Here is a 14,338-nt window from a genome sequence, read left to right on the forward strand (position 1 = left end):
ATATAAATCTCTTTCTATTCCAAGTAATATAATTTCAATTATCCTGCTTTCCTCTCTATATGTACAAACCAATTATCAACTGCTTTTGGCTGCTTTGTGAGAGATACAGAAAGTGGCCTTAAGACATCCATAGCAGCCACACAAGGATCATGCTAAAGTTAGGAAACTTTCCCAGTGCAACAGGAGCAAAGGCTACCCTGAATTTCATTGTCATGGTCTGTCTCTTGAGTGACGTCACTTACACAACTCTTTTGGCACCTAGAGGACAAGCCCAGCACAGAGGTATCCCATTCTAAAGGAATACGTTTCCCTTACCAACTTTTAGTTTATGTCCAGACTTCAGTAAGGCTAAAACAAAAGCATGAGTTAAACCATCTTCCATTTGCTCTAAGGTTGGACCTTGCTATCTGCACTAAATCCCAATGTTGCACTGCTTCAGTCTGTAATCAAAGAGTGAAACATCAATCCACTGTGTTGTATATTTTTTAGTTCTACAAATGCTGTAAATGTCTACTATTGTGTAAACAAAATTAGAATAATACATGAACTGGAGGTTGTTTTCTTGAAAGGGTTTTATATGTCAAATCTATTACAGAGTGCTGCTTAACTGGAACTTAGTATAAAAGCAGTATAAGAAAGAGGGAAAACACTTTTATGAGCTTCATGCAGTTAATAAAATTCACTATTATGCTTTCTGCGCATTTGGATAGTCATACAATGCATGAGGGGTTGAAATTACTTTTGAATACAATGTGTTTTGAAATAAAGCGTTTTTCAGGTTTGGATGTATTTCCATATATGCTGCAAAAATACAAGGAAAATTGGTTTATTTAGAAATAATAAACCAGTTCACTGAATCAGTCCATCTTGATGACACTGATGCTATCCAGCAATGAGGTTGATATATGAAAAGTTCTCTATCCAGAAAAGTATTCAGGTTCGTGCATAAACATAAGCATTTCAATATGAACCAACCATGTTAAACTTGGGCTAATTATGCATGTTCCTGTGCAGCAGAGCAATATTGCTTTCATTGGTGAAGGACCTAATATAATAAACAGAAACACCAGAATTTTATGAAAAGAAGGAAGCAAAGGAGTGAGGTGCAGGTTACCTGCAATAAGAGAAATTAGTAAAAGATGTGTGAGTTGGAAATTACCCTGGAATGAAACACATAAATGGGTACAGAATGATGTTAAGAACTCTCTGTTAGAATTTCTTATTTATTGTGGAAGACATCAAACTCAGGAGAAGATCTTTGGCCCTTTAGAGGAAGTGTTCAATTATAGGCATAATGTGACTGTTCTGTCCTGAGCTTTTGATGTTTCTGTGATGGGAAAAGGGTTTAATGTAACATCCCCATAAATCCTGATGAAATCAGGAGCAGATACAGAGGCCATGACCAAATCAACACACTAAGTTTTTTTTTTACTGAAAAATATTTTTCATTTGTTTTGATAAAGAAAATATTCTAAATGCTGATAGGATTTTGCATATTTAGCAGGATACCGTATTTGCGTTGTAAGAAAATGCAATGTCAAGAAATTGATTCTTCAGATAGTTCCTCTTGGCTATATTTTTTACTATGAAAATTCTACTTATCATTAAGCAGCGTAAATATATGATTTGTAAATACTTCTGCCTTGATGTATTCTCTGCCAAAAATTATTTCTAAAATTTTAGAAAAATAAAAACTAATTTCTCAAGTGGACTTCCATAACACTTAAAAATGCACAGTAAATACAGGGTCACGCCAAGTAAATGCAGGACATTGTTAATGATCGTCTATGGAAACTAGTCTATAAATTCTTGATTAAGGAAAAACCCAGAGTAAAAGGTACAAATTGAGAGTGGGAAGAATGAATTTTAGTAGAATAATAACTCCCTGTGGACTGGCATGCACACTGAACAAAATTACTTATTTTAATTCTGACATATATTAGACATTCAGTTCTCTTGCTAGTAACTAGTTATGGCCAAAGTATGCAATTCATTATTCATACCATCATAAGAGAAAACCATCACATCCACTGCAAAGATGCTATGGACATTCATACCTGAAATGTGGTCTAGCTTTTAATAACTGCTGACTAGATTTAGCTTGATTCATTAGTGACGTCAAAACTTCCTATTCAGACAGTATGCCACAAAGAAATATGGCTGCTTGCACTTTACTGCTCATCTTTCTATTGAGAATACTAAGAAGACGGCTGTTCTAAATCAGAATAAAGTTTGAAGCCTTTGTAGGAATACCAGAGCACTGGATACAAAAGTTAAAATAACCCCACCCCACTACTTTAATAACATTTTTGCACTGTCTTGGTTTGGTATTCTGAGATGGTGGGGTGTCAATTTTTTTAACTTACATTCTCAAGCATATCAGATCTGCACAAAAAAATAAAATTCACACTCCATACCCCAGAGACTACAATTACTTTCTTCTCAAATAAATAATTAGGCAGATTTACAAAATGCACATTATTTTCCCAAGTGAATGGAAGGGCTCCAAGCGATTAAATACATAATTAGGTTGTTTTTCTAAAATGCTTATTATTTACCTGAGAGTCTCATTGCAGACTCCTGGTAAATACTGTCTCCCTGCTAGCAGTTATTACCAAAACACCTCCATAATTTCCAGCCTTCCTCCAGCAGCAATATCAACAGCTGATATTACTTGAGGACATGGATCACGAAAAGCAAAATCTGGCTTCAACAGGCAGCCCATTTAACTCACAAGCTGAGCTTCCTTCGCACCTGGCATTGTACTCTCTCATTTTCCATTCACAGCAGAAGACAAAAGAACTTTTTAGTAGTTTAGTTCATGGTTTAGCTGGCCAGAATTTCTGCTGAAGGCTGTGCCTATGTGCTTGCAAGGCTACGGAGAAAAAAAAAGAAAAAAAAAAAAAGCCCTAGGTTCTCACTAGCTGTTTTCCACCTGGTAAGGATAATGAAGGGAATGTGGTTTTAATAATCAAGCCTTTGAGCCCCGCCCCCTGATTGACACAAGGCTTTCCTTCCCAAGCAGCTCTCTTGGGCCAGGCTATCAGAGCACACCAGCCTTCACTTCTAACTACTCCCACTGCCTCTCTCCAGGGGACACACAAGCCACAGTGCCAGGCATTCAACACGTTGATGCGAATATCCCTGCTAGCCAGGTGGGAAAGGAAAAGGTCAGGGAATAAGACCTGGCTGGTTCTGCTGTGCAGCTGAGGGACAATACCAAATGCCTTTTTCTAGTGATCACAGACAAAAAAAACTGACCCTCAGAAGTGACCCCTTTTCATTAATCCACCTCCAGAGTCAGTTTTCCTTACACTTTCATCTGCCCAGAGGCCTCACTGCTTTGTGGTCCTTACAGAAGACATCAAGAGTGACTGGAATCTCAATCAGAATAAAAGAGAGCAGGAAATCGAAAGGCACGACAAGGTGAGGGAGAGAAAAGAAAGACAAAAGGAGAAATGAAGAGCAAGAGAAAAAAGTAGAAAAGAATCAGAGGGCGTGCCAGCAATATTTAGGGACCAGCAAATAAGGCAACAGAGGTGGGCAGACAACAAAGGGAATGGCGGTGAAGGACAGAATAGAAATTATATTTTACTTCCCAGAAACCAAGAAAGAAAGAAATAATGAAAAGAAATAATGTAGAATCAAGACAGGCATATTCTTGGGGAAAAACAAAGAAAAGAAACGAAGGAAGAAATCAGAACTAAGTAGGAGAATTTTAATGGGCAGACCTTTGTCACTGTACTTCCCAGTTGTGTCATTTCTCCGGTTAACACCTTCAGCTAAGCTATTTAAATTTTACACATAGCTATACACATATGTTTTATAGAGATATGAATTCACAGTCACAACCAAATATCTTAAATGGGAGTGAGAACTTATTCAGATTGCCAGTTTGGTATTAATACAGTAAAACTCTGTCATGGATATTTTGGTTATTTCTGTGAAAGCCTAATAGTAAAAGCATGAGATACCAGTGCTTTCTCATGCAGTGTTAGCCACAAAGCTGAAGGTGGAGTAACTGAGGTGTGCACCAAGTGGCAAGAACTGCACACTTTGCCAGGTCATTGCTTTTATAGCAGTACCTCATTTTTTATGAGGTTTAAAAAGAGACATCTAGGGCAAAGGGTAACAGCGAAGAGAAGAAAACAGGTACTGACTGACAGGCAGATAGTGTGCTCGCAGTCACCCACTGGGATGCTGATAGATGGTCTCAGTTTCAAATATGACTGTTTCCTAACATTCTGATCTCTGTTACAAATAAATAGATGATAGGATGCATCTTCAGTCTAGGCCTGCTCAAAGCACTTAAGGCTTAACATTCCACACATTATACAATCTTATGAATGTTGTTGTATCACAGCTTATTATTTACTATTAAAATTTATCCATGAGCATTTGCAGTGAACAAGGCACACACAGAGGTGTTAACAGGAAAAGTGTGAATATTCAAACTTAAATTGTTAGTGAAGGACATGACGAACAAGGGTCTGTCAACTTTCACTTCCACAGGTGTTTCAGAAATGGGAACGTCTTGTAAGAATTTCATTCACCCTTATTTAAGAATTTCATTCATCCTTATTTAAACAATGCATAAGTAAAATATACATTTCTTGTCACTCTCAACTAACTGTCATGTCCCTTTATTCCTGCCTTGGCTATGAATCAGACTGAATGGTGTACTAGGAAAGTCCTTTCTTAGAAGGTGTCCCTGATTCTGTCCAGCTGTGCCCAACAGAATCACCATACTCTGCAAACTCCAGTGTTAGTTTCCTTACAGATATTTATATGTTTATGTTTTTTTAAAAAATGCAGTAAATATAGGGATATTAAATTGTTCTGGCAAATCCTGTTTTCCTACTAGTTTCACTGAAATAATGAGGCTACATTGGTTTTCAAATGGGAAAATGAAACATAAAAATTTCTAACTAGTCCGAATTTATCAGGCATCAAAACAAAAAAGCTAACTGCAAGCATCCTAATAATTAATTTGTAAGAGCATATTAAAACTTACCATCTGATTAAGCACAAATATTTTCTATTTTAAAGAATCTAGAATTATTTCCAAATAAGACTACTCTGTTATCATATGGTGGCAAGTTTCTATAAGCAACAGATAATTATAGTTAATAATTTCCATGCTTATAAGAAGGGAAGGAAACAAGGTTACCAAATGACACTAGGTGACATGATGGCTTTTTTAATGTGAAAAAGGATTCCCCATGGGCCAGAATGAGAATATTATTATTGCATGCAGACCTTTCATTCATCAACAGTTTCATTCACTATTATATTGGACTGTATTTGATTCAGATATACAATCAAAACCTCTTTCCTAAATTACACACCTTATCTCCTTTCTCCCATTTATTTGTTGTCTTGAAATACATTTCTGGGGAGATAGAATTTATTGAGAAGCAGCTTGAACCATGTTACTTTTTATAACCCTCACTTGCATCTACATTGTGCAATCATTTGACACATCTGCTATATGAAGAACAAATCTGATTTAAGAGTTTTAATAAGACATTGCATCAATAAATTATAACAGATTGGTGATTAGTAGTATTATTTATATGCAATATTTTTGTATCTCTTATAATGCTGATGTCTGCTTCACAGGGATTAATTATTTTCATAATTTTGTCTAAGTAGTAATATAGAAAATGTCAAAAAGAAAATTAGATTTTCACTTCCCAGACACAGAAATTTAATTAAAGCCAACTCCTTGTTGAAGGGGAATGTCCTTAGCTGGTTCTGTGATATGGCAGCAGCTCTACAGGCTGCCATGTGGGAGACTAAGGCTCAGAAAGTGACTCAGGGAATATTAATCACTAGGCTTAGGAGACTAAACACATGCTGCATGTGCCACAGTTGGTCCCAGCAGGTTATTTATGGAGTATATAGGTTAGTAGACAGCAATGATTTCTTATAAAGGCTGCTGCTTGCACAGCCCACCTCAGGGATGGCGTTATACTGAAAGAAACCCTCTGCTTGGATGAAAACTGATCCATTAGGAAATCTCTAATTATCCAAACATGAAAGGTCAGCTTCCCCTCATGCTGCATGAGTGTAAGATAAAGACCTCAAACAAATTCCAGCTGTAAAAATCAACATCTTCTTCAGTCTCTTGGACAATTTTAGGATAAACGTGTTTCCAGTCTGTGCAAGGACAGTCCACATATAAACTAATGAACTACTGTCATGGAAAGCTAAATTCTCAGCTTTATGAGGAGGCATTATTTACTCATTTTACCTACCCTCCCCCTTTTAGATCTTTCTTGTTTCATGTCTTGAATAGTCACCAACACTTCTCCTTTATTCCCAGCCTCTTTGGTCTCTCAGTTCCTTCCCTTCATGACTCTTCTTTCCACTATTCCCTACATTATTATTCCTCCCCTTCTGTTCATCTCAATTTTTCCCATCTTTCACCTGGACCTCCTCATGAACATTACCCATCTATGGACTAGAATTTGAGCACTGAGCAAGGCCATTCAGGACTTGGAACACCATCCATGGACAGCTCAGTGTAGTCCTGGTTGAAAATGCATCTGTAGCCATGAATGAACACAGAAGCTCCTTTTTCAGAAGCTGACCCTTCTTTCTTAAAAAATATATTTTCCTGGAGAAAATCAGCATTAAGGAGGTACAGTCAAAATCATTGTACTTGCTATCACAGCACCTACATAAGATGAATTAGAAAATAGCTTGAGTTAAAGACCCATGCAAGAAGTTCAGTGTAAAGTTGGTGACTAATATAACTGTATGACTTGATTTTACTGTTCATGTATGTGATGATTTTTCTCAATCAGATGGCAACTTAAAAGTGATTTATCAATCCAATATCCATGTCAACTAATCATTGTAAGGTAAAAAGTATGGCTGAAGTGCTTTCAGTCAGAACAAATACCTTTCATTTCCAAAGACAAAGTCACAACTTTCACTGGCTCTAGCTGAAACAAAAATTCCCCTTTGTTTCAGCTGGACAAAGAAACAGTGAAAGACAGACAGATCCTCTGCACACACTTCTGCCACTGCTCCAGCAGGTTTTTTTTTTTATGTTGACACAGGCCAGCTTATTTCATAGGACAAGAACTGTGCTTTTGAAAGTTCATTTCTAGTTCCTTTTAAAGTCAATTAATTTCCATGCAAGATTTTTTCATTATCTCTTGTCCTTCATTATTGCTAACCAGATTAAGCCTATGTGCACTGTCATCTCTGTGCAATTTACAAATGAAATATATTGCAATAGAAGGACTAGTGAGAGATAAGGGAGAAAAACACCTATGGGTAAGACAGCTCATGCAGAATTTAATTATGGCCACTCAGATTTCTGTAAGTATCACATTGTATGATTTCACTGTAGTTGTTCCCAGAGAAGAACCCAACTCCTGCTTCAAATATACCATGGGATCAAGCTCTGCTTGTTTTGTAGATTTGAAGGCTGTTTAGATAAGAAGTTGGCAATCTGTAGCCACAGAAACAGTACAAAGACTTGAGGGAACAAACCTCAGATGTCACTGCTTGAACTTCAGTCAACAGTGAAAATGGAAATGAAAGAGCGGCTGTGACTTCTAACTATGTCCTTTGAGCTAGTCTCATGAGCTTGTGCTAGTAAAGAAACACAAAAAAGCACTTGATACACTGTTAGTTCATGTTTATTTTATGACCACAGTGAGAGGAGAATGCAGAAGACCATAAAAAAAATTCATGAAGCTACTTCAGGAAACTTCCACAAATTCAGATAATCCTTGAGACTAAAAATCTGGTTTATCTATAGGCTTTTGGCTCCCTTCTCTGTCAAATCTGCTTCTGTATGCTCAGCTATTTCATACCAACAAGAAATTGCAAAAAGTTTACTGCTGCCAAGAATTTAACAGCTCCTAAATATTAAACTTGAAGAGTACTTTGCATTAATTCCTAAATCCGCAAATGTGTGTGTTTTAATCCCTTTTATTTTATTCCTCTAATAATCACTTCCATTTCCAAAATTTTGTGATTTCCTAAGGTATCTCAAATATGTTTAAGAGGGGTTATTGAAGAACAGAGACTTCAGAAACTGTTGACATATTGAGGCTTCACACCAGGAAACTCATTTCTTGTACCAACTGGCTCACGTTAGGCCCCACCAAACTATGCATGCTTCTACATTACATTCCTGAGAAGGTTCTGTTCCTAGAACACTGACTTTCACTTTAAACCCCCTTGTATACACACACCTTCTGAAATTTGTTGGAGCTTTTGTCCATAACAGAAAAGACTCAAACACACTATTTGGTGTGGTCAAATCACAGTTTTTCTCCTCCCTTCTAATTGCAAACTTTGCTTAAGCTGTTCATTCTCCCCTTTTCTACAAGGGTACCAGGATTTTGAAAGATGATTCAGAGATTCATGTCTGCATTGACATACTGTTATTATACAAATAGCATGTAATGTGGATAAAAAAATTTAATCTAACCCTAGAAGCTTCCCTTCAGTGAAATGTGGTTCTTAAGGCAATTTATTATACTTTAAAGCTTTAGTCCTTTTTTATTAGCAGTTCCATACAAAACTGGGGTAATTCTCCTTATTTATTTATATATCTGTGGTAAAATCAGATTACTTCCAGATAAAATAGTGTTTTACAGTCATCAGGAGAACTGCATCTTTTATCTGGATTCCTTTAAAATACATCATGCATATGATTACTCATAAGAAATAAAGTGATGCAAAGATATTTTTGCAAAGTGCCTACAGCAGCTCAAAACCTTGCCTTTACTTGGTATCACCAACTTTTCTACTACCAAAGAACTGTGGAAGTCTATTTTACATTGGGGACCAAGATTTATAATGCTCTAATGCTATTTTAAAAGTGCACTGTGTTCATAGGAAAAGAATGTGCTTAAAAGAGGTAATGCATGGTATATTTGTATACAATTCTTTCTTTGAGGTAATGCTATAAGATTCTTTGCTCTGCATAGTAACTAAATAACCATAAATTATCTTTCATGCATATGCAAATCCATCCCTCTAAGCACCTTATTAATTATTTCAAAGATACTTGGAGGTCACCACTCATGGAAATTTCTGTGCATGAAGCCTCATTAATACAAGACAGCACACAGAGAGATGGGATAGATTTTCGTTGCTATTTAACAAGGGCAGAGAGTATAATCTGTAGCATTTACTTTTTTATTTTAATGACCAATGGAATTCGGCCAGCTCCTATCTGCAAGTGCTTCCTCTGAGCTGATGCAGTGGGTTTGACTGGTGGGGCTGCTGCCACACTCCTGTGAACAGCTAATCCTATCAGTGTGACAGGATAGTGGATCCTGTCAATGTGATAGGATAGTGAATCCTGTCAATGTGATAGGATAGTGAATCCTGTCAATGCACTCACTGTTACTGTGCTCAGAGCTTTGGCCCTCCACGCTGGCTCTTCTCAGCTGGAATGCTGCTGCCTGGCACTGCATTGGCAGCTGAACACGGAAGAATTAATGCTGTTCTTCCAAAAATCACAGCAATGACACATTTTGTTTTGGAACAAAGTGAAGCTATGGCACTATTGAGGTGATATATCATAGCTCATCAGCTCAGATGATAGCTTTCTTTTGAAACCTTCTTATCTCCTGCTTAATTATGCCCCATAACAGAAATCAAAGGAAAGCAAGGATATAACCACACAAAATACCTGAATGCAATGAAAAAATGCATCCTCTGGCACATGTGTGCCAGGAAGCAAGAAATTAAACCTGCTTGAGAAGCCCTGTTTATCTGAAATCCCTAGATCCTTTCCAGCTCAAGTTATCATACACTTGTGATGATAACACTGATCTCGTCTGTCACAGTGACCCTTTGCTGTAGCAGCTGCTGTTTATTTTTATTCTGTTGTGTGTATGGTGCTTTCACCTCTAGGTTGATCCAATAAAAGATATAAAAAACTTGCTATGTTGGTACATTCCCTTGATAAAAATCGGGAACAGTGAGTCAAATGTTAATGGAAACTGCAGGCTATGTTCATTATGTTATCTCTATTTTTGAAAAACACTAGAATGAACAGAACTAATTGGAAGTGCCAGCTATTTAACTATGCTTAATTACAAAATCAAACCCTCCTGTAGAATTTGAGGGCAATATGTGCACATATGCCTTGAAGAAATGTGCCAGTTTTTAAGTACATCTACTCTTACATGACAATGATCAAATAACTTTAAAAAATTCCAAACCTCAAACTTCAAGACATCACAAACACTATTTCAGCATTAGTCTGTGGTGTTTAAAAATACATGTTTTAATGCAGACTCTTTTGAGCTGTCTGTGCAGCCTGGTCAACTACCATAACATAAATCTCATCAGAGTGAATATGACTTAATTTTGTATTCCTTTTAGGAGCAGGCTCAAACAAACGATAGTGATTTCAATAAAGCTCAAACCTAATGTTTTGGTTTTTTTTTGTTTTTTTTTTTTTTTTTTTTTTTATTTTTTTTTTTTATTTTGAGTTATTCTCTATTAGATATAACATGTATTAAACCCACATTGCCAGAATAAGAAAGGTCTTTTCTTGGCATGTCCCATGGTGTTCATTCCTGTCAAGGAGAATTCATTTGAGGCTTCATTGAGGTAATTAGAAAAAGCTGTGTCAAATAGTGCTTTATCTTACCCACATGTAAATACAAACTGCAAATTGCAGTTGCAAAATGAAGACTGTGAACTGTAGACTGTAAAAATACCACCTTATTCTATTCAGTAGAAGTACCATGATAAGTGGTAAAGAAAATCACATGATGCTGTTGTGAAAGTTTCTTGAGTGAATTCATTTATGAGAGCTGCTGCATCCATACCTATGAGGGAGGCTAAAACCCCTTGGATCTGAGCAGTAGGAAGAGGTTGGCAATGCAGGCATGCCTCCTTCTCATAGGTATGATGAAACTCAGTCTCATTACTTTCTCAAAGAACAAAAAATAATCAGTTCCTAACTCAAGTATAACTTAATACTAGAGACAACCAAATGACCTGTATATCAGAAAGTTAGGTTCAGATAGCTGCAAAAATGAACCATGAAGTTACAACTTCTCTACTTAGAGAATACTTCCAAGTGCATTTTTTTTTAATGCAAAACTGCTAACATAACGGAGACAACTGACAGAGGTAGCAATCAACAAGAGAGAAAAAGTATTGCAATTGTATTACTATTACTACAGCTGTTAGAACTGCTTTAAGGTGCAGTATTTTAAAAATAACTTTCCGATTTGGGGAGTTGTGAAACTTTGAGATTAGCAATATTTTAGTCTTCCCATATATAGCTATTATAACACTTAGAGTACAACACAGCTGAGGCTAGACTGGCAGCAATAGCTTCTTTCCCATTCCCTCAGCTGAGCTCTCAGTTAACAGCAGAAGTACACCACCCTTTGTGCATCCCCTAACAGCATCCCTTTCTTAAGACAAACCCATGCCTTCCTCACCATTCCAAGACTGAAACTGCAACCCCATCACACCACTATCTTTTTGCATATTCTCCTCATCCCTGCTCTGCTTCCACTGTTCAATTCCCATAATGCTCAACTCTAGCAAATAGAAAAGAGAAAAGGACTGCCTGGCAACTCCCAGGGGTAAAAACTTCTGAAAACTTCTTAGTCTCCTCTCTGAGAAAAAATAACTTCTGAACTGAGCAACTGGAGTTGAAAATATATGGAAAAATCGAGTTTAGTGCAGCATGACTAGCAATGGGTTTACAGACAGAAGAGGCAGAAGGGTTATTAGTTTGACATATCAGCCTGTACTGGAGGAAGCTCTCTGACACCAGCCACAGCAGCAAGGATGCCCACAAGCGAGGAGAAAGATGAGCTGCCTGCTGCACCACTGGCATAAGTGATTAACTTAAGGAGCTAACAGAAGAAAATGGAAGAAAATCAATAAAAGAGGGGGAAAAAGGAAGGATTCTACTCAAGCAGCTTATTAATTTGCATGGGAGCAGCAAATGGATTAACTTCTGGAGAAGCAAGAAAGGAGGCTTAGAGTACAAACTGACCACACAGAACTATGCTAATGTAAAGGTCAAGGAAAGAACACTGGGTGTAAAGTTCCTGTTGAGTTTCTCATGACAAGTTTTCCTATAAAACATTAAAAATTATTTTGTGTAGGATGACATCAGTGTGTAAATGCGCAGTAGCTGTTTAGGGGGAAGTAAATAAGACCTGACAGCACAGAACATAAACAGCAATTCTAGTGAAATGTGAAGAAACATTGCTTGCTTGTTCTTGAAGCAATTAAAAATAAATAATTTTAAACATTTCTTACTACTGTACTTTCAATATCTTCAAGGCATGTTTTAAGATTAAATAGACGCCACTCTACTAAGAACTTTTGTCAATTTTTCTCCCATTTAGTGGGGTTTGAAATTTATTTATCAGCCGTTCAGGTAACCAGGCAAACCTATCTTCTATGCAGTTTCTAATATGATGTAAAATTATTCTCATACCATGATACAGCACTTAAGACAAACATATATGCTCCCATTCTAATTTAACACAAAGAAAAAAAAGAATGCTCTGTATAGAATATACTTCATACCAACATTTTTGGCAATTTTGCAGTCCACATGCCAGTGTAATTGAATCAATTCTCAAAACAAATCTTCTATATTCTATTTAACTCTTTGTTTAGTTAAGTCAAACCTTGTTTCCTACTCAAGTAAAACATTTAACTACATTTCATTCAATGAGATGATAATTAGCAGTAATAACTTCACCAAAAGGAAGAGTATTTAAAATTCCTGTTGCAGTCCTTTTTCATTAGTGCTTGAAGACACACCAAGAAAGTTAATAATTTACTTAATTTGAAATTGAAAATGTGGAGGTCAAGGTATTTTTGTTTTTTTTAATCAATTATTAACATCTGCTTCCACTTCATGATTATAAAATACTAATGTGAAGAAAGTAAACATTTGATTTTAAAAGAAATGCCCTTTAAAATCCAGTTAATTCTCCAGTTCACATGCTTAGCAAAATCCACTTCAATATTCAAATATTTTCTCCAACAAATTAAACAACTTGTATGAACGCAGTATAATTCCACAGATTTACACAAAATAGTAGGTGTTAAAAAAAAATAAGCTCACCCTGAAATCAAAATTACATTAAAAAAAATCAATTAAAAAAAAAAATCACCAGAAACGTACCTACACAGGGGAGGGAGTAGCCAAGCTGCGGGTCATGGATGAACTGGCGGTCATTCAGCATGGTCACACAGTACAAATGGAAGCAGTCCAGGCAAATGACATGGCGATGCACACATTGGAACACAAGCACAGGACTCCTGTCAAAGACAAAGCAGTGAGAGTGATGAGCAAGGACTGGACTCAACTCCACAGAAAGCTTAATTTCAAACTTCTGATTTAATAATAATTTTTAATTCACAGTACAGAGGATTGTTACATATGTAAAAATAGAATTTATCCTGGCATACTGCAGAAATTTTAAAAAGAGATGGTTTGTAACACGAATCAGATATGAGGAAATGGAAGTAAAGCTTTTACTGAAAGTTGAAACTTTACTGAAAACCAAAACCTAAACCAAGAAAAGTCCTTTAGTAACAATCTCCTTTGTATGAGGTAAGGAAACATTATATATGGTAAAACATCAAATGGTGATAGGTAGGATAAAATAGGTATGTGACCATCTAGGAAAGTAAAGATTTTATGAAAACCACCATGTGCCTTCAGCCTCTCAAGGCAGCCATTTGAACCCTGCAACGAAGGTATTCTCTTAGTAAAAATGAATAAAGTAATTCAGCTTCTGTTGAGAGGTGTGGGATTCAATTTGGGACTGAGACACCTAAATTTAAGTGCTGGGCATAAATACGGTAAGTCAGAAATTCCTGCTATGGTCAATACACTTAGCGGAGGCTGGAGCTGATCAGCCTCCAGGTACCTGCAGTAAGGTGAGCTGAGTCATCAGTTTGTCTCCATTGCCTGTATGGGATAAGCCTCCGTGGACCATTACAGGAGTGCAGACACCCACCACACATGCAGAGACTAAATATGGCCATCCCACGCCTGACAGAATACTGTGGAGATGCAGAGAGGAGACACTTGAAATAAGTGAGGACAAACAGTTTTACTTCTGAAGTGGCCTGCACTCAGAGACTCTGCAGTGACAGTCACAGCAAGGACAGCCTGTGGTTACAAAAAGCCTGTCCACGACCAGCACACTGAAGTTGAAATAAAAATTGAGTAACACAGAAAATATTACACACACGTGAAATGTGCCTTCACTGCAGGAACACACTAATCAAACCTAATGGTTTTGCTCTAATATAGGGTAACTTCTGCTAACTTCTGCTAGTTATGTCCTGATGG

At 36.8% G+C, this 14,338-nt stretch overlaps 1 protein-coding gene across 1 annotated transcript in view; it reads right to left on the minus strand.

Moving 5' to 3' along the window:
- Positions 1-14,338, minus strand: part of PRKN (parkin RBR E3 ubiquitin protein ligase) — a 677,999-nt gene that overhangs the window by 253,918 nt on the left and 409,743 nt on the right. The window contains exon 7 of the mRNA XM_041477165.1: positions 13,160-13,296. Coding sequence (XP_041333099.1) covers positions 13,160-13,296 — 137 coding nt within the window. The remainder of the gene's footprint in view (positions 1-13,159; positions 13,297-14,338) is intronic.

The sequence above is a fragment of the Pyrgilauda ruficollis genome, unplaced genomic scaffold (assembly GCF_017590135.1).
Source record: "Pyrgilauda ruficollis isolate IOZ18807 unplaced genomic scaffold, ASM1759013v1 scaffold4, whole genome shotgun sequence".
Lineage (NCBI taxonomy): Eukaryota > Metazoa > Chordata > Aves > Passeriformes > Passeridae > Pyrgilauda > Pyrgilauda ruficollis.